General features: G+C 40.4%; 2 protein-coding genes across 7 annotated transcripts in view; one reads left to right on the top strand and one right to left on the bottom strand.

The window, feature by feature from the left end:
* Positions 1-469: 469 nt before the first annotated feature.
* On the bottom strand, positions 470-7,981 carry ttll3 (tubulin tyrosine ligase-like family, member 3). 5 transcript variants are annotated; one of them, XM_082535010.1, is made up of 13 exons: positions 7,263-7,977; positions 6,684-6,721; positions 6,495-6,613; positions 6,236-6,404; positions 5,993-6,048; positions 5,763-5,891; positions 5,570-5,684; positions 5,313-5,429; positions 5,022-5,202; positions 3,847-3,995; positions 2,443-2,686; positions 1,894-2,329; positions 470-1,785 (listed from the first exon to the last, which is right to left on the bottom strand). In XM_082535010.1, the coding sequence occupies exons 2-13, from the start codon at positions 6,688-6,690 to the stop codon at positions 1,012-1,014; spliced, it is 2,496 nt and encodes an 831-aa protein (XP_082391136.1). In that variant the 5' UTR covers positions 6,691-6,721; positions 7,263-7,977; the 3' UTR covers positions 470-1,011. The 5 variants fall into 5 exon arrangements, with proteins under 5 accessions (XP_082391136.1, XP_082391135.1, XP_082391133.1 ...); XM_082535009.1 differs by lacking the exon at positions 7,263-7,977 and adding an exon at positions 6,880-7,237; XM_082535007.1 differs by having other exon boundaries at positions 6,236-6,380; positions 6,495-6,721; positions 7,263-7,981.
* Positions 7,982-8,664: 683 nt separating this feature from the next.
* The window catches only part of slc4a8 (solute carrier family 4 member 8), a 34,090-nt gene continuing 21,859 nt past the window's right edge, over positions 8,665-20,895 (top strand). Inside the window, exon 1 of one of the 2 annotated variants that reach the window (XM_082532405.1) lies at positions 8,665-9,220. In XM_082532405.1, coding sequence (XP_082388531.1) covers positions 9,176-9,220 — 45 coding nt within the window. In that variant the 5' untranslated portion in view covers positions 8,665-9,175. The remainder of the gene's footprint in view (positions 9,221-20,895) is intronic. The other variant, XM_082532406.1, reaches the window with a different exon arrangement.

The following is a 20,895-nucleotide window of genomic DNA, read 5'->3' as shown; positions in this document are numbered from 1 at the left end:
AGCTGCTGCTCTCTAGAAATTCTCTCTTTTTCTCTGTAAACCCTAGAGACTTTTATGTGGGAAAATCCCAGCAGATCAGCAGTTTTCGAAATACTCAGATCAGCCTGTCAGTCACCAGCTATCATGCCACCTTCAAAGTCACTTTAAATCATCCTTAAATCTGATGCACGCTTTGAACTTCAGCAGGTCATTTTTACCATGTCTATATGTCTAATGAACCGAGCTGCTGCCGCATACATGAATATTTGCACGTAGGAGCACTGAACATGGCTGCTGGTACCAGTCGAGTATTGTTGCTGACTATGTCAATCCCTTTAAGACCACAGTGTACCCATCTTATGATGGCTGCTTCCAGCAGTACAGCAAATTAGTGGATAAGATGAATACCATGTTTTCTCAAGTCATATTCGACTGTCCCTCTCTCGTTGTTTCCTGTCTGTAGTTAAAAAATTATGACAAAGCATATGAAAAAAAACTTTATTATTTTATCCACATATGTTATTTAACACACAGCTCAACAAAATCTAGTTAACGATAGTTTACATGAATTTGATTAAACCTGTGGCAGTCAAGTGTGTTACTGTCTGAATGTTTTGAGAAAATGATTGTAATCAGTAGAGTAAAGATTCTTCTTCTTGGGGCATAAAGACCCATATCACTTAAAAAATAACTTTCCAAGTTGTTTTTACATTTTAATTTTATTTTTATAAAAAAGCACCGAAACACTCAATTAAATAGGTGTTGCTAAATGTATCAGCGTGTCTGTGGACCCAGAATGATTTTCTCTGGTTATTTCCTGTCATCACCAAACCTTAAAACTTTTTTTTTTTTAATCATTGAAACTTTATTGCCACCTGGTGGGGAATTGAAATACCCACATCCTATAAAAAGGCCAAACTTTTGTACAGACATGCATATAGATAAACTAACAGATATTCTGCTAATTTGGCTTCAGCCCATTAAAATGTAAATTATGTTCAGCATTTCTGGCTGTGCTCCATCTCCATCAACTCAACATCTCTTGTACTTATGTTCTTCTGTGAGCTCCCCTTTGTGTCTAGCTTTGACTTGCCTTTGAGAGTTTAGGCATAACTGGTGCTTGTGGGTAGTCGGGTGAGATAAAAAGGCAGAATTATGACAAACGTTAGTTCCAGTCACAATATTTGGTTGCAATTGAAAGATCTCCAGGGTTGGAAGGGGACCCTGGAGTGACGGAAAGACCCTGGAGGAAATCTTATGTTGTGGCTCAGAGCTTCGCTGGGAAAGGAAGGATTTGGACGTGTGTGATGCATGATGATGGATGGACTGATGTTTACCCTCTGATGTACAACATGCCGGGTCTAAGGAAAAGGATAGACTCCTTGGCACCAGGGTTGCCCCACTGACACGGCGACGTAATCCCAAACGCTGTGCTTTCTTCTGAGGTTCAGTGTGTACACTCGCAGGCTGTTCACATGCCACGCTGCGGCAGGATTTGCGAACAGGGCAGGTGTTTTGACGTTCTGCTTTTCTATCGTGCTCCCTCTTTGGACATGTAGATGTCATCTGGCTCTTTTTCACTTGGCTCTCCTTGCCTAAAAGGGGAAAATCAGCAACTGCATGTGGCTTCTGACTGAATTGTTTGTGTCTTGGCTCAGCCACAGCTTGAGATAACTGCTCTGGATGGACCTGATGAGGGAGAGGTGAGTTAGAGATAAAAGACTGTCTGTAATGTCTGGATCTCTTTATGGTCGCTCCTTCCACTAGCAGGTTCACTCCCAAATACTGAGGAACTTCAACTGCAGCCTGAAAATGTGATAAAGTAAAAACAAATCACAAAATTCTCCATGGCATTCATCGTTAAGTAGAAATATCCTGGAAATAAACAGCAATTGGCTTTGAAGCCAGTCCAACCTGTTTGTAAATAAGCTTGAAGCCTCCTGTGTAAGCGCTGGGATCAGTCCTCCAATCTAGCACAACCCTCAGCGTGTCGACTTGCACAGCAGGACAGAGCCGCGCAGTCACAGTGCTGGAGCAGGCCATAGTAGGGCTGGCATTGATCTCTAGAAGCCAAGGCCTCAGATCTCTGCCCAACATAAAATCAGCTCCATAAAGCTCAAAGCTTGCCTTGTGGGGCTCCACCAAATCCTGGGCTGTCTGTAGAGCATGGACAACTGCTTGCTGCATGCCTGGTATCACCACCGACTCCCACTCTGTCTCACGGCCCTCTCGCTGCAGAAAAGAGCGAAACTGTGAGCAGGACCACATATTATCCTCCGGCAGTCCTGGATGGCGGTTACGAGATGGCTGGAAGTGCTTCTGGATGGAGTTGTTGCACAGGTGGACTGAGCTGAGGAAAATGGTAGAAAATGGGAACATCCACAAAGTACTCTAGATAAAAGACACCGTAAAACTTAACTGTAACCTTCATTTTTTGTCTTTTGTTTGAAAACTCTTACTGACCTGTCCAGAGTTTTTGTCGAGTAAGGCTGAGTGGAAAACCGCAGGTAGCACTCTTTGTAGAACCAGATAGTCAGAGGGTTCCAGTCAGTTACAAGGAACCACTGACGGAGGTCAAACTTTGTGCAGTGGACCAGCAGGGGTCGTTCCAAGTATTTTTGAACCACCCACTTACTCTCCTTTGTCAGTGCTCTGTCAGTGTCCACAAGTGCCAAAATCTCATCCAGGTGATTCATACACATAATGCCTAATGATGATGAGGGTGTGGGAGTGAAAAAAGAGGTGAAAGCAGAGTTGATTAAAACACAAAATCAGAACTGCAATTTTGACAACTATTTGATTCAGCAGTGTTTAAGATGACCTCGTGAATCAAATCTGATATTTGATGATGGAATCTCATATCTTTCCAGTCTTTTTAAAGTAATTTCACTATGCCAGCTTTCAGTCAATACCATGTCAAATTTCCCAGCATACATTCAAAGAATGGGTCATGTTAATTTCTTAACAACACACATAAAGTCAATAATGAAATACAAAGTACTTCAAAAATAAAAAGAAGGCTTGGCTTTACCACTGCTGTGCAGTGCAATAAAGGCCTCTTGTGTGCAGCCAGATGGAAGGAAATGCGACCAAGACCAACAATTCGAGCATGATCGCAGACAGAAAACTATTTGACAGCTCAACAAACAAAAATGATCCCTGGACAAAGTTGTCCTCTGAAATTTGTCAGAAAGTAATAAAAAATGACTTGCAAAGCGCAATAAAAATAAGAAGAGCCCTCCAAAATGAACAGCCATCTACTAAAGATAAATGAGAGTGAAGGCAAAGTAGCTATACCTGCATATATAATTCCACTTAGGCCAGACTTGACTACAAATCATATCTTTGTTGAGATGAAAACAGTGGTGTTAAAAAACTTATGTGAGTCTTGAAATAAAAACAGTGAAAGGAGGAAAAAAAGAGTATGACATCTTTCTTCTCTATGTATTAAAATTAGTAAAACAAAACCGAAAAAACAGGGATGTTAATAAAATATAGGGTTTTTTTCAAATGTTTTTATGAGAAAGTTTGCACAGAAGACTTGATGCTAGAATTTATGTTGTGCTACTGTAGTCTTGGCAGACTATATTATTATGCACATATAATTTTTACGTAATTTTTATGTATGTGCTGTGTTTTTTTTTCTATTTTGCTGTAATATAACTTCCCAAATAAAAAGGAAAATCTAAAAAAATATATATATTAATTATGTCCATTCATCAGTTGAATGTCTGAAAACAAAACCAGGCTTGCTTTCTTCAATATTTTTCACAGCTGTTTACCTGTAAAAAAAAAAAAAAAAGCAAGCTTGCTATGTAAGTATCATATTAACTATTACGAAGGTAAATTATCAGAAAAAAGCCTAACCTCTTCCTCTTGATTTGGCACCTGGTTTGATGATCCAGATGTTGTTTAATCCATCTGTGTCCAGCTGTGGGCAAACAGCCTGAAGTCTGGTTAACATATCCTGGCAACGCTCCACAAATACACTGCTGCCCCTGATCAGTTTGCCTTTACTGCATATAAACATGTTATTGTTAGAATTGCAAATACAGTTTTATAGTAGTGGTAGTTTTCTGAAGCCCTCTGTATTTTGAACATGTATAGCATGTCATTCTATATTTAACCCCAACCTTTACTTATTGACTTGACTAAGCCATTGCATGGGATGTACCACTGACAGCTACAAGTGGCACCTGACATGAATAAATCCTTCCAGCAGCTAGAAAAGGACAGCACAAAGGCTCTGATCATGGCGGCACAGGAAGCACCAGATGGATGTATGCAGGAGTCTACCGCAGGCGACAGGACCCAGACTGATGCCCCAGAGACAGTCCAGCACATAGTAGCAGGATGTAAGAGGCAAGCCAGGACACCGTACACTGGGAGGCACAACTAAGTGGAGGGAATAGTGTACAAGAGCATACAGAAGTTCCCAAGTCCTAATGAGAGACACCACCAAACGTGGTTGGAAACATCATGGCTAAGGTCTTGTGGGACTTCAAGTTCTAGACAGACAAGCAGCTGCGGGCCAATCAATCAGACTTGGTGGTGGTTTACAAAGAGCAGAAGACCATAGTTGTGATAGATGCGACAATCTCAGTGGTCAGTAACATCAGGAAGAAAGAGCACAAGATAATAGAAAAGTACAACTAGAGCACATCCGCTCTAGCTAAAGTCCAAAGTGGTCCCAGTGGTAATGGGAGAACTGGGATCTGTAAACTGTATGTAAGCTGTAAACTGGAAGATGGTCTCCAGCAGATTTGAGACACAACACCTGAGGTCCAGAGGAGTGCAGTGAGCTAAGACATTGCGCAGAACCCTCAAATTCCTAGGTCTCTGGTAGAAGACCCAAGATAAGAAACACACACACGTCCCTTATGGGATCTTCTCCTGACTAATGAGAACTCCAATTTTGCTATTTCAGATACCTTTTAAAGTTGTTAGCAACCTAAATTGATTTTAATGAAAATAAAACGAGTGTAACCCGATGACAATTTGTAGAAAAACCCTGGAAGCTCCCAGAAAATCTCTCAACTCACTGCACAACCATGTAGTAGTGTTTAAGAAACTCTGCCCATTGCGCTTCCTCCACCGAGGGCGGTATTTCTGCTGTTACATCAATGTCGCTGTGCTTTAGAACACTGAGAAACTCTTGACACACGTGTAAGGCTGTGTTAATAATTTCTGGACCAACAGATCGATGCTCCTCATTATCCAACTCTGTAGAGAGAGAGAGAGAGAGAGAGAATATTGCACCGTTATACTCCCTCTTGTCCAAACTTTGCATCAAAAGCATTTTTATTCCTATGTGTGAGAAATTATTTCTAAACCTTCAGCGAGACTGTTCTTGGATTTTTGTTTGTCCCCCTCTGGTTCATCTCTTCTCCAAATACTTGTCTCAACCACATACTGCAGCAGACTGGTACATGCTGTTCTCCTGAAATCCTCTTTATGTTCATAAAAAAGAGAAAAACAGTCAGAGAAGCTATTGGACATAAGTAAACTTAAAAATTCTTTGCACCTAAATTACACCTAATTTAGTCTTGTAGAACATCTTTTTTTCTGTTATATGTAATTTACAGCAAACCTATGAATGCATGCTTTTCATCCTCTGCTCCAAGCCTGTAGCATCTTGGGAAGAAAGTGTCTGGATCCGCTGTGTCAAACCACTGAAGGTTACGCAGATTCACACAAAGTCCCACCTGAAAACAAAACAATTACACTGCAGGAAAAGAGCTAAATAAAATGTATGCGCCAGCTAATCATTAGAAACGTTTTACCTTTGTGGTAAATGTTCCAGCATTCGCATAGTGATTGGTCATCTGGTCGTGCCGCAAGGAGCGACAGTCTATGTTGTCCCGTCGTGTCGTCCAGTAGAAATACGTTGTTTCATTTCGAACAAGGCGAGACTACAAGAGTCACAACAAAGACACAAGTGAAAGTCCCTTTGGCTTTACACTGGGCAAGATATCTGTGTTAAGTTAGTGGGTACACCTAAAGCTTATCTTACCATGAGATCATACATGTCATCAAGGTTCTCCCCTTTCTCGCCTTCCTCCGCTCTCTCTGTCACAAGATAAGAGGTGTGTGTATACATGCATGGTTACAGGTGTTAGAGGCTAGCATCTGTAATGCAGCATACGATTTCTTGTTTACCAGCTAAAGGGAAATCCATCTAACTTGTGTTACAATTACTCTCTGTTAATTATTCCCACACTTAGAGGGGGGCAATCCTTTCTCTTTTTGGCCTTACCAGTAAAATAACTGCAGATCAGCCCATCATTACCATCCCCCTCCTCAACGCAGGGGTAAGTAGGTGATCTTTGGACGGGATGTGGCAAACGACGTTCAACCCACCCTCTGGCCCATAATGCAGCACGGATCACTGGATAGGGTCCCTGCACTGAAAACACTTTCCTTAACTGAGAATGACGGGAAGAGAAACGAAGAAAAAAAATATGACACAATCAACTGTGGCATTACAATAAAAATCTGTTTTTACATATGATCACCTTCACAGCTTTGTCCACCAGCGTTTTAGCTGTTTTCAGCCTGTCTGGATTGATCACTGGCAGGCTACGTACACTGGATCGTATCCTTCCCCCCACTGGAGCAACTGTGGATTGTAACACTGGAACAAACTCCAGATTTAAATATGAAGTACTAATTATGTTTTTACCAGCAGATGTACAATGACTTACCTGGCATTTGTCGCTGAGGTCTGTAGGTCTCTTTTCAACTGACCAATGCACAATGTGAAAGAGAAAGCAAAAATGCACCCAGTTGCACTATTTTTACATCATATTATAGGATTTGAAATTATACAGATCTATGAATAGCAAGCTAATATAAGTAGATCCAAATTTATAGGGACATTATTCCAATATCCAAATATACCTTTTCACTGTAGACCTAAACATGCTGTTTAGGCTACTGGCTACTGTTTCCCCTGCAGCTGAAAAATAGAGGAGGCTTTACTATAAATAGTATGGCATGTGGTACCTAAATTTGTCTATGCAGCAGCTGAAGAAGGATGTAAATTGGGTTAATCAGGCATCTTAATCTGAACTGATTTAGGCTGTGATGACTGGCAGAGCTACGCGCAAGAAGGGCGCAGGTGCGCGCACACGAGTAGAAACATAAAACGAATACACCATGACCAGCCGTGGATTGATAAGCCAACTCTCCATGATTTAAATAAGCGATTAAAAAGGCATAACGAATAAATGAATCTCAAATAAAACCAGGTGTTATTTTACAGTGGACATGAATATACAAACCTCTGTTGTCACTTCCCCACTGAACTGGGCTGTATCTGTATGCGTCCATAGACTTGCTCAGTCCGGCTTCCTTCATGCTGCCGCACACTGTTCCCATAACAACCGTGCATGCTCCCACAGACAGTTTATAGTTGCCCCAACAACAGTGTCCAGGAGAAACAGGACGCCACGCCGGTGGATGAAAAATCCACCACCTTGAGGCATGCCTTGAAGAAACTGGATCACTATCGGACACTATCAGTTGCAAACAGCGTGGCTTACAGGTGTATGCGACATGCACACGGACAATTAAGGCACTCATACATGATATGTGTGTGGAAATATCCCGTTGCAGTTGCACTTTGAATTCAGTGTGAATGGACAAAGTGGTTAAAGAGGGTCAGCTTGCCAAAATTCAATACAGTGCTCTGCAACGTGACTGGTAGGCAAGAGTTCATGCCGAGGTCAATGATGGAAAAAACAAACAAACAAAAACTGTTGCTTTTATTGCCTGGTTAATTAAATCGTATCTCCTTATCTATCAATAAAGATTAACATGTTGCGTAGGTAAAGGAACCCATCTGTGCTACATCGTAAATAACTGCCTTCAATGGTAAATTATGTCATTTACTACGCATGGATCTTTCTTTGCGTAATGCATCAGCTTAACACACGATGGCATCCGAAGACTTCTGGTATATTCTGGATCAATCAGATTCTGAAGGTCTGTGTTCGTTCAAGCCGGTGCGCCAAGAAGGCAACACTAGCGTCTGTTACAGCCTAATATTATGTTACCAATCTGCGTATTTTGTAACCCGAAACCCGCAGTCACAAAGTTTAGTCCAGGTAGAGTGGTTTGCTACTGGACTACATGAAAACATTTATTCTACTGCATGAATTTCATTGTTAGGTTGGAAATTTTTACGCCTTTTCCTACAAAGATCAGTCTCTTAAAATTAATTCAACTGGTAAAGATGAAGCTTTACCCAAATATGATTTCTAGACAGGATGAAATGCATCTGAAATGACAGTTAACCGTTTTTAACAGCTTTGTAATTGAAAAAGAGGAACACATGAGTGAACGACTTTTTTTGCATATTGCATATTGTTATATTTTCGTAAATGGTACGTACATTTATGCATATATGATACAGCAGCCTTCACGTGATATGCCAGACTTTTAACCTGCATGTTTTTTGTTTTGTTTTTTTGTGGATTTCAGTATTTCAGACCACTTACTAGCATTAGTAAGATGTGCGTCGTTGTCCCATTAAAACATACCAGCTTCACATTTAGTTTGGTGGGATCTGCGCTACAGTAAGTAAATAAAGTTTATTAATTAAACGTTTTTCACAGACAGAAAGCTAACATACGCACAATAAACAGGAGAAGCACCAATGAACTTTAAACAAGATAAATAATGTTAGTATAAATTATTGTGTAGGTTGAGTTATTTGTCATATTAAGATTATGCAGTCGTTTTAGACGGGATTGAACCTTTTGCTGTACACAGTAGTCGCACAACCGGAAACTGCTGGAAAGAACACTGTAAAGAAGCTCTGTAGGCTCATAATAGTCTTGGCTTCAACGTGTTGGTAGCAGCAATGCGTCGCAGCTCGTTGCTTACCTCTGCGCTCTGATTGGATGGGGCTGCAGTGATGCTCTCCGCATCCTGCTTTCACACAGCTACAGCAGGAGGGAGGGGAGCTCGAAGCGCGACTGGGAAATCATCTCAACACAGGAGCAAAATAACAGTTTTCTTCGCTTTAGTCCTTTGAGATAGATGTAAACACTTAATATGGCCGCAGAAACAAAGGGAGCTGATGTAGCCCATTCGTGACTGTTCACTCAAAACGTCCGAAAACAGCGCAAAGCGGCTCAGTGAAAGTCTTACTTTACACTCCGTGAAGGTAAAGCAGGATAACCAGGAGACCATGAGCGCGCAAGTCAACGACCCCGAGAGTATACTGTGCTACCAGGTAAAGTGGTTTTTTACTGTGTGCTGCATTGCTTTGACACTGTGGGCTGGCACTGAGCAGGGTGCACACAACCTCGGACAATTGTAGTCCCATGCTTCGAGATTCTCTCAAACTCAAAGATTGAGAGCACTCCGGAAGGTTTATAATATTATTTTTATTTCGTTATTCTACCTAAACATTTTAATGGTTAAGAGACCTCAGTAAAACATTTTGTATGATGTTAAGGTGTGTTTCCTGCCCTACAGGATGATGCTGTAATCGGGGGATGTTGTTGATGTTGTTCTGAGTTGCGAACACGTGCACTGATTCCGGAGAGCATTGAAATGCGCAGAGGGGTCGTAGCTCCTGGGACTAACGCACAAGAATACATGAAGGATTGCGTTCTGGAAATGCCGTGGACACGGTGCTGTGAGAGTGCAGCAGATTATTGATTAGATATTTTCCTCCTGTCCAACACAGCGCTCATTAAAAACTGCTGGTCCGAACGACGCGTGTGCACGAGGCAGAATAAAAGGAAGAGATGTGTGGTGGATTTTTAGTTGAACGGCGTGTTATTTCTGCTTAGTTACCCTCAAATGACCTTGACGCCATTCTCACATGGTGTTCTATAAAGAGCCGAGGGTCTGTTTCCATACAGGCAGAAGGGGGACAGCTTGTGGGAAAGCTGTGGTTTGAAGGGGAAATTGTCTTGATCCAGTGTCCTGCTGATGTGCATGTGTCATGTCCTCTAACAGAATCTCAGTAGCAGTATGGATAAGAAAGCCAGTGAGCACACCAGGCTTCATTCAAACTGACAATCATTAACATTTGAACAGACTGATTATAACCACCCTGGCATGCAGTTGGGCAGCTTAATGGACTTGATGCAACCTGCCCTAACAGTCATGTCACCCTTTTGATTCATAGCATCCTGTCTGGGCCAGAGACAGATGGAGTAAGACCAGAGGTGAGCTGGGAAGTCTCTGACATGATTAGCCAGCTTTCAGTAAGGGAGAGGAAATGGCCAGAAGCTCTTCAAATATTAGCGTTATCTAAGCTTGTGTTAAAATCTGTATAATTGTCTCTCCACCATGTCTGTGATGTGTTGTGGACCTTTGCATTTCATACCACCTGCAACCTGTTGATTTCTCACACGGTGCTGCTGATGGGGCTCAGGTGGTGGGAAAAGAGAGGTAATTTCTTTTAGGAAAATGCAAAATGTAAAAATGGATAACAGCAGTAAGGCTGGGAATAGAACAGTTTCACTTAGATATATCTGCATGATTCAAAGATACGTTGATGAAGGGTTAATTATTACATTATTAATAATAACAATTAATGTAATAATTAATAAGTATTAATGTTTCCTTGCCATAAAAGGCGAATAATGTCAGCTTCCACGTTTAATCTATGATACTGCATTATATATATATAAATATTTTTTAGAGGTTTGTTAATTTTTTTTTAAATATTTGGTTTAGATACAAAGTAACTACGTATACAACTACTGGAAAAAGTACAAATCAGTTGAAGCTGAAGTGCAACCGTGGAAGAATATGGATATAGGACTGGACAAACAGATGTTGTTGTATCAAGCAAATTGTCAGTTTTATATATGTGTCTTTCTCCAAGTACTAAACAGGCGAGGTAATGTCTTGGGAAATAATTATTGTGTAAATGTTATCAGATACTCTTTACTGATTGCATAAATTGACTTTTTAGTCCATTCGCCCCATGCAGCCAAATTTGATCTCACAACTAGCACAACCTTTGCATAGAACAAAGAGCAACTTGAACTTAATTAATAAACTACTATGTTTTAAGAAAAATAAGTGAAATTTCACAAAATGTCCACATTCAGCCAGTGTGCTGCCATTGCAAAGAACTCTAAGGTCCAAAATGAGTGAAATGCATCATGACAGCTACTCCGGTTAACTGTCACTGGGATGTTGGTCAAAAGCTTCTAATTGTCTTTTTCAACAAAAGATTGTAAAGCTGACAATGACTCAGACCTCCATCTTTGCAAAGCCCTTTGAGGACTGGATTAAATCTTCTGGCAGGGTGGTTTTGGTCCATGGGCTGTATTTTGGACACCCTTAGTTTAACCACTGATAAAGTTTAGTCTTACTGTTACAAACTTGAGTGCTTCATTTTAGTAGGCACAGTGTAATTTTTTTTAGTGCCATTCATGCACTGCGTTTGCAGTACCTGCAATAAAGGAAAGTATTGTATTGATTGAGACGACTTAATTTTCCCTCACTACTTTCATTTATCTAACAGAAATGTAAATCAATAAATCCAAATACCAGCAAAAACAAGCCTACAGACACAGTCAAAACAAACTGCAATGACTTCCAGATCTCTAACTAAACCAACTAAACAGGTATTCATTTTCAAATGTTCACAGTATCACTCCCAGGCCTGCTACTATAAGTGATTTTCAGTTACAGTTAATAAGTTAGTGCTCTCCACATCGTGCATTTGTCTGCATTTTAAGCCCATCAAGCACAAAACTGTCACAGTTCCCAGTTTAGTCGCTTTACGGCAACTATTTGGCATCGGCCCCAAAGTTTCATTTTAATTAGTTAAGTGGTATAGAATCCATTTAGTGACCGTGATCAATAAGCCCCCATCTAATGAATGAATGTGTACTTTAAAGAGCAACATTCTAGTTTCCAAAAGTCTCCACGTTATGTGAAAACTGTACTAAAACTCTCATTTTTAAGGCGCTCAATACATTATTATAGTAATGAGGCATGACCAGCACGTCCAATTATTGGCAGCCATTTAGTTTGAAAGAGCGTGTATAATCACAGATATGTGAAAAACTCTTCAAAAATTAGGAAATGGTGTAGAAGAGTCTTTGGGAATCATTTGGTCCCCTGGACTTTGACACTAGTATTTATTTATTTATTTCAATTTTTGGGCCAGATGACTGAGAATTAGTTAAAAACGCAAAACTCAGTGCTCAGCCCGCTTTAGTGTTTGCTTTTGATTATTTAACCTTATTGTGTACTATATTGTAGAAGGTGTGATTTTTAATTACAGTATATATTACAGTCTTTTACCCACACAGCCATTTGAGCTGGCAGTAATCTTTCTAGAAGGAAAATAATTAGAGAGAGAGCTACAGGGAGGCTGAATTCAACATGTGGCATTGAATAAGGTGTGTATGAGTCATGCTACTCGTGGGCTGATACAGTCAAAACAGCCGTCCCTCTCATCCTACCTCCCCCAGCTATCTCTTTTCCTCTTTCACTCTTTCACCATTACCTCTTCCTCTCCACCATTCATGTTCATCCCCTTCTCTTAGTGAAGCGCTGTCACATGCGTCTGCACCAGATCTGTAATGTCACCGTGCTATGGACACGTTTAAATAACCTGGGGCTATGGCGCCAAGTGCCAATGCAGGCTCTCAGAAACAAAGCTCAGTCTGGAAGTGACAGACCCAGTTGTCTGAGTCAGGGCGTATATCCCTGCTGTCAATTCAGAGTGCTTGTGTGTGGGGAATAGCGCAGAGGGGTCAGCATTGAAAAGGGAGGTGGGGTGTTGTTGGAGTTTGAAGATAAAAATAGGAGACGCCAGAGAAACACAGTTAAGGAGGAGAAGGGAAATTTTGTCTCAAAAGATTTGCTGAAAAACTGTTTTGTTACAGAGCGCGAAATCAATGTTATGATTGGTCAAGTCAGGAATGAAATCTCAAAAGACTTGAAAGTTCAGGCTTATTTTTGCAACAATTTTTTTGCTCATACGCGCATCATTTTCCTGCCTCTTGTGTTTTCAAAGCTCTCCATCAAGAGCTCAAAGTCTTTACAGTAGCCAGCGAGCTCTGACTCCACTCACAGCTCCTTTACAGTCCCGTTGGAGTCAGAGAGCATTTTAGTGCCAAGCATCGATTGCCCCGCTCAGCTAGGACACGGGGATTCAAATCATTGCTGCTCTACTTGTTCGGGACGATAAGCAGTTCAATATGTTGTTTTGTTTTTTATCCTCTTTGATGCTTTTCGAGAACACCTTGTCAAATAATACTTATCTTAAAGATGACGTCCTGCATCACAGGCAGGTTTTATCAGCAGTCTAAGTAGGACATTCAACCCTGCTCTGGGAATCTGACATGTTTCTGGGACAGCCTGCTCGGCGTTTTCAGAGGTATCAAACTCACATTTCATTTTCATACTGAGACACTAGACTGAGGTGTTTAAAGTCATCAGCAGGTAGATCTTTGAAATTGGCTAAGTGTAATACATAGAATCATTTGTTTCCATTCTAACAGTTTGTCATTTACTAGGTGAACAAAAATATTATTTCATACCCTTTTAATATTTAAAAAATTCAAAGGGCATAAAACATCAGATTAATTCCCTGGAAAAGGCGCTTCTTAACATTACTGTCTCTTCACTGCACATCAACAAAAAGCTTCAGTAAAGTTAAAAAGACCATCCTTTAAAAAAGTCGCATTACTTTGGGAAAATCTGGAGGGCAAATACCTCTGATGTCCCAAGAAAGCAAAACATAGCTAGAGTTTATTTACAAAAATACAGTGCAGTTAAGTTCTGATCTTTTCATGATATTTGAATTAACACTATCACGTCTTTTTAGTCACAAAGCAGCTTCGGTGAGGGTCGACTGTTTCCGCCGAGATGCTGGTAAAGGACAGAACCTCAAGGACAGGCAGCCATTTTGGCAGTGAACTGATCCTGTTTTACAGTCGTGCTAATCTGTTGGGGAAATTATTGAGCCATAATCCCACCTCAGTACGGTGGCAGATGTTGATCTTGAGGAAAAGAGTAAAGAAAGAGGTCCGGTTGCCAGGATATAAAAACATGCAGAATCACACAAATGACTTGCTCTGTCAGTGGAAAATTACGCACACGTGCGTGCTTTGAGGGTCACAGATGTGCTCCCACAGAGGGAACAAACAAAACTTTGAGTTCCATGTGAGCCTTTAATTAGCTGAAGCATGTAACGTGACACAGGAGAGGTGAGTTGTGAATGACAGGGAACCATTAACCTGTTAAAAACACACACACTTGCATGAATTTGCCATTAAGGAAGTGCTGTTAGTCAACTGTGACCTAGATGACTGCGGGCTGCGAGTCACGAGCATAGACTGAGGAGAAAGAACATCATAATCATGGAACAGATACATGGTTGTGTAATCTGATCTCGCCCACAGTGGCGACCTTTTATTTCTTTCATGTTGCATCTTTTCCTCTGTATAATGCAGCTTCTCTCAGTCTGTAGTTGTAGTTATTGTTTTAGAGTTTAGATGTCTCAGTCTGTGTGTGTGTGTGTGTGTGTGTGTGTGTGTGTGTGTAAATGGAAACAAACTAATTGATCTGATCTGATGGCCTGTCTGGGACAAAGAGCCTTTAGAGTCGTCCCTCTTTTGGAGTGTGTCTATATGTTTAGTAAAGCTGCAGTTCTAATGGAGCTGACTGCCTGCAGCCTGAGCCCAAACCTATAAACTGCATGAAACAACCAACACCTGCACAGCTGCAAAGATTACTGGGGCATTGTGTGTGAGAGAAAATCACAGCTACATGTGAATGCACACAGAGCTTTGAACAGTAGATTTGAATGACCTGGTTTGTATAGATGATATATCTTCCACATGTTCTTCTCGCTCTTATAAATGCAAACCCTAATTAAAAAATCATAAACAAAACTCTGTTTAAAATGTAAATAAAACAGAATGCAATGAACAGCAACATGTCCCAAGAAGTTAGGTCGACCAGTTATAGTTGGCCCAACAGCTGGTCTTTTCAGACATTCCCAGATGTTTACAGACTTAATGGAAGAGGGAATGCTGCACAGTGCTAAACATGGCCCAAAGTGTGTCCCAACTTTTATGTGATGCTACCAGTAAATTGAAAGTGGGCTTCCCAGTTCTTTTGTACATACAGTACAGTACTTCTGTTTGTAACGATCCAGTGTTTTCACTTTGGAGACTCAGTTTCTGTTTGACATTTTCTGTTTGACTTTGTTCTAGTCTTCAATTTGAATATTACCTTTGCTCAGATAAGATTTTTATTCTGATTTAGTATTCATAGTTTTCTTTGTTAGTTATTCTCAGGTTTTTCCTCTCCTCCTATCATCTGTGTGCCTAGTCTGTGTATCTGTTAGGTCTCCCCTAAGGGAGAGGCCAGCCACCCTTCAGAGGAAGCTCATTTCCACTACTTGTATCTTCAATCTAGTCCTTTCGGTCAATACCCAAATATCATGACCACAGGTAAGGTTAGGGATGTAGATGAACCTGTAAAGGGTCTGTTAATTCGAGAGCTTCACTTTTATGCTCATCTGTCTTCACCACTACGAACCGGTGCTGCTTCCGCATCACTGCATCTCCCCTCTCCCCTCACTCATTAACAAGACCCTGAGATACATAAACTCCTCCACTTAGGGCAGAAAGTCGTCCTTGACCCTGAGCGGGCACTCCACCCTTTTCCGGCTGAGGACCATGGCAGACTTGGAGGTGCTGATTCTCATCCCCGCTGCTTCACACTCGGCTGCGAAAGGCTCCAATGCAAACTGCAGTTTTACTGATCAAGACAGTGTTCTGAAGCAAAAGTTGCATTACTATAAAATAAACCAACAAACCAACTGATGCAGCCTCTGCCCCTGTTTGTAAGTCCAGTTATCAGGAATAAAGACATAAATCTTTAAAAACAGATCACCAGTATCTACTTTTATTTTTTAAGATATATAAATCTAAAATAGCTAACTCTAGTTCAAAGAAAACAAAGAGGAACAGGATTAGAAGTGAACACAGTGACAGCTCAGGTTGAGAGAGGCAAGGCTGAGATGGTTTGGTCATGTTTTGAGAAATTACAGTGAATACGCTGGACAAAGGATGTTGAATATGGAAGACCAGATAGAAGTCTCATGGGTGTAGTGAAGGAGGACATGCAGTGGGTTGGTGTGACAGAGGAGGATGTTAGGGATAGAGGTAGATAATCCACTGTGGAGACCACCTAAGGAAGCAACCAAAAGGATAAAAAGTAGACATTACTCTGGAGTAAATAGTTTATTAGTCAAGTGTTATTTTCATGGCTCTGTAGTGTAGTGGTTTACACATTTGCTCAACAAGTGAAAGAGCCCCAGTTTGATTCTGGGATGAGACACAAATCCCTTTGGAAGTGCATCCGGTGTAAAAAAAAAAAAAGTAGTAACCAAAACATGTGGAGCTGCTCACAGTGGTGACCCTCTGTGAATAAGCTGACAGCGTTTTAGTCCTATTTTCATCAGCAGATGTATTGTTGTATGGCTGTCCTGCCTCAGAAGCATCTGTAGAATTAAATGAAACTTCGATGCACTTAACTGCTACATGTAGCCCACATACACCTTGAGTCCCATTCGGTCTTTGGCCAAAGCCTGACTACCTAATTAGGTACCCTTAATCTTTGAAATAACAGAATTGGCTTGGGAATATGAAGTGCTCAGTCACCGAAGAAGAAAAAAGAAATCCCAAAGCGCTGATATGGTAGAGAGGATGTGAAAGGAGGCAAGAAGGCAGCACCAGGCCACCCATTGTGTTTCTTTTAAGCTCATTTGAAAGAGGCTGTTATAAAACATAACCGAAGTGTGTTGTGGATTTGAATTTTTGCTTATAATAGAGTAAGACATTCATCTGTCTGAACTGCATGTTAATTACTTTTTCCTTATCAGAATCTTATGTTAATATGCTTAGCTGTTCCATTTTTAGCAGCATGGAGAGGCTAAAGAAAGTGGGAGATTAAATACTGCTTTGGGACTTCAAGTTACAGACACACTTACAGCACTGTCTTGCTTTTAAATCACATTTCATAAGTGCAGCCAGAAACCATTGAGTTCTTGCAATAAAACATGCGTGGGGTTTTATCAGTTAAACCCTGTGAGAAATAAAAAGCTCTTGCTCCATAACACACAGTGATACACACAGGGTACTGGAGTGCAATAGATGTTTTGTGTCCTGACAGGCTTTATGTATCAGGATATGTTTCTCCAACTGTGGTCATAATTTTATACTATGGGTTTTTTTTTTCGTCCTTTGTTCAGATTCGACATTTTGTGCAAGCAAAAGGCCATCTCTCTGAAGTGCTCCTTTCATCAGGGCAATGATTTTAGGCGTGCCATCAAATCCACCTAGGGATGGTTCTAAAAAGAATAAATTGAGGGACTGCCCCAGTGAAAGCCAAAGTTTGGAACCCCGTTGAATTTCTGTTGGGAGACTTGAAATGGGCCGCACATGCAAGAAAACCCTGAAACAATTTGCAGTTGAGGGAGTTTCTGGAATTTTAGCAAGTCATCATTCAGATATATTTTCAAATAGATGATTGAAAGAGCTAATCGTCCATATGTATTGTGTTCATATGAATACTTTGTAGCATTGTCCAGGTTCTTGCTCTTATGTGTATGTCTGACAAATGTGAGTCAGTGGCTCTGCTGTAGACCAAGCTAATATTACAATCCAAAAGCCCTTCGGGAAGACATATTGCAACTATTGTTGCTGCTGTGGTCATTATGCAGCAATCCCAGCCACAGCAAAACATTGCTGACAGAGACACTGCAAGTCTTCAGTGTTTCCCCTTTAGTTTTTCCCCTAAAAGGCAATGCAATGAATGGATTATCCAGATACTCTCAGCCATCATTCAGTATATGGTATGACAATTGTGTATTCCTCATGCACACCTGTTGAGACAAATGCTCTCAAAACAGCTTTGCTCTAAATTAGATTATCAGATGTTTTTAAAGCTATTGATTAAAAATCTGTATTTTTTGTTCTACAGAATTCTGCATCCACCCACATGCAATCACAGTAGCATTGCCAGTATGTAAACACAATGCATACAGAGTTGGCAAAAGCATGCATAGTGTAGAAAGCAGATTATATATATCAGTGTCTGCATGTGTGTTTGTATTGTGCTGCTGGTAGGGATTTATGGCATCATGCATCCCTTCATCGATTTACATTTATTTATAGACTGGTGCAGTGCCCACTGTCACAGGCATATTGACGTCAGCAAAAGTAGATGTCACAGTGAGTGGAAGTTTTATTTCTGAGCTATGTTATCTGAACTACTGAAATAATAAATCATCACAGAGGAGTGTGACCACATCTGTGAGGTTGTTACCCCAGACATCGCTTAATTATAGGAAGATGACCCCAAATTGATCTAAATAACTTCAAACTTAACAAGGACAATATGTGATTGAAGTGCAGATGTTCATCGTTATTTCAAGGGGTTTACAAATGTTTAGCATTATATATTTATATATATATATCCCTATTTTTAAAGGTTCAAAAATAATTGGCCCGCTGACAAACAAGAAGTTTCATGAGCAGGTGAGACCTGTTCCCTTGTTATTTCATGACAAATGCATCCATCCATCCATTTTCTGCTACTTATCTAGGTAAAGGTTGTGGTGGCAACCACATCCCAAGCCAACTGAGAGATATAATCTCTCCAGCATGTCCTGAGTCTGCCCAGGGCCGTCTCCTGATAAGATGAGCCCAGATGTGGAGGAAGTAGCAGTTCTACTCTGAGTCCCTCACGAATGGCCTAACTCCTCACCCTGACAAAGGAGACAGACATAATTTCTGAAGTTGATTCAACTTGTTGACTGTCATTTTAAATATGAGGACCAAAGAGAAGTCAGTGCAAGTGAGGAAGGCCATCATTAGGCTGAAAAACCAAGGGTAGATATATTAAAGTTCACAATCAAGTGTTTTCTTCATGAATGGGCACAAAGCATTTACAACAGCACTCAAGAAGAGGAAGGTCACATTAGACTTTGCTAAAATATCTAAAAGAGCACTCACAGTTCTGACAAAAAAACAACCTTTGGATGAATCTGAGACGAACTTGTACCAGAATGATGGGAAAAGAAACATATGGAGAATGAGAAAAACAGGTAATGATCCAAAGCATATCATATGATCTTCAAACACGATGAAGGCAATATTATAGCAGGGGAATGTCTGGCTGCCAGATGGGACTGTCACAAGTCGCAGCATGAATTCTGAAGTGTACAGAGCTATACTCGCTAAAGCATTCAGCTTAATTCTGCCGTAGTGATCAAACGGTGCTTCACAGGAAATACCCAAAACCATATTGCAAAAGCAACTCCAGAATTTCTCAAGGCAAAAAGGGGTTAAAATCAGTCACCTGATTTCAGCCAGGTAGGGCAGCTTTTCAGTTACTGAAACCCACAAACAAGCAACAACTGACGATAACAGCTGTAAACATCTGACAGAGCACATGAAGGAAAGAAACAGCATTTGGTGATATCCATGGGTTGTAGACTTTAGATAGACACTGACTGCAAAGTTTCATCCAAGTAATAAAATAATCTTTACATTTAAAATCCTGTTAGTTTGTTAATTTGAGCCTCTGAAAATGGGAGATTATGTATAAAAATGTCTGATTCTGTTAATGAAACATTTGTGGAAAACCCCTTTACACAAAGTATGCAATTCAATCACATCTTGATTGTTTAATTTAAAATCTACGTGGTGGTGTACAGAGGCAAAACTACAACAACTGTCAATGTATTTTACTGGTAATAGCTCCAACCAACAACATACTATAATAGTTAGGTCCATATATATTTGGACACTTACAAATGGTTTTTTTTTTTTACCGGTTTACTGAAACATATCCCAATTATAGTTATATAATGGATAGACATGATGAGTAGACTGTCAGCTTTCACTTAATCCACATTCAAATTGAATGAAGGATTTAGGATTTTCAGCTCCTTAACATGTGTCGCCCTCTTTTTAAAGGGAACAAAAGTAACTGGACAATTGACTCAGAGGCTATTTAATGGAAAGGTATGGGCAATTCCTTTGTTATGTCATTATCAATTAAAAAGATAAAAGGCCTGGGGTTTATTTGAGGTGTGGTGCTGGCATTTGGAAGACTTTGGTTTAAATAGACAACATGGGGTCAAATGAGCTCCTAAGGAGGTGATCCATGCAAGTGAAACAAGCCATCCACAAGCTGTGAACAGGAAAAAACCCATCTGATAAATTGCTACAATAATAGGAGTGGCCAAATGTACAGTTTGATACACGCCGAGAAAGAAGGAAAGTACTGGTGAGCTCAGCAACACAAAAAGACCTAGTGTTCATGGAAGACAACAGTGGTTTATGATCACAGAATCATTTCACCTTCACAACAGCCAACCAAGTGAACAACACTCACCAGGAGGTAGGCTCCTGTCTAGTCTACCAATTAAGAGAAGACTGCATGAAAGTAAATACATAGAGTTCACTGCAAGGTGCAAGTCATTCATAAACCTCAAGAATATAAAGGGTAGATTGGACTTTGCTAAGATCTAAGATCTTGGAGATTAAAATTCGGACAGAAAGGCCCACAAACAAACAACAACTAAAGCTGCTGCAGTAAAGGCCTGGCAGAGCATTAAAAGTGGGGAAACCCAGAATCTGGTGAACTACATGAATTCAAGACTTCAGGCCCTTTACCTGCAGAGGGTATTTAACCAAGTATTAGAAATGAACATTTTATTTTCAGTTATTTAATTTTTCCAATTACTATTGAGCCCCTGAAATGAAGGGATTATGTGTAAAAATGCTTTAGTTCCTCACATTTTTATGTAATCTTGTTGTTCAGCCCACTGAATTAAATCTGAAAGTCTGCATCTGAGTTGTTTCATTTAAAATTCATTGTGGTAATATATTTGTAAACATC

This window comes from Aulonocara stuartgranti (assembly GCF_965226115.1).
Source record: "Aulonocara stuartgranti genome assembly, chromosome: 5".
In the NCBI taxonomy this organism is placed as follows: domain Eukaryota; kingdom Metazoa; phylum Chordata; class Actinopteri; order Cichliformes; family Cichlidae; genus Aulonocara; species Aulonocara stuartgranti.
This window is presented reverse-complemented; position numbering and strand designations above follow the sequence as displayed.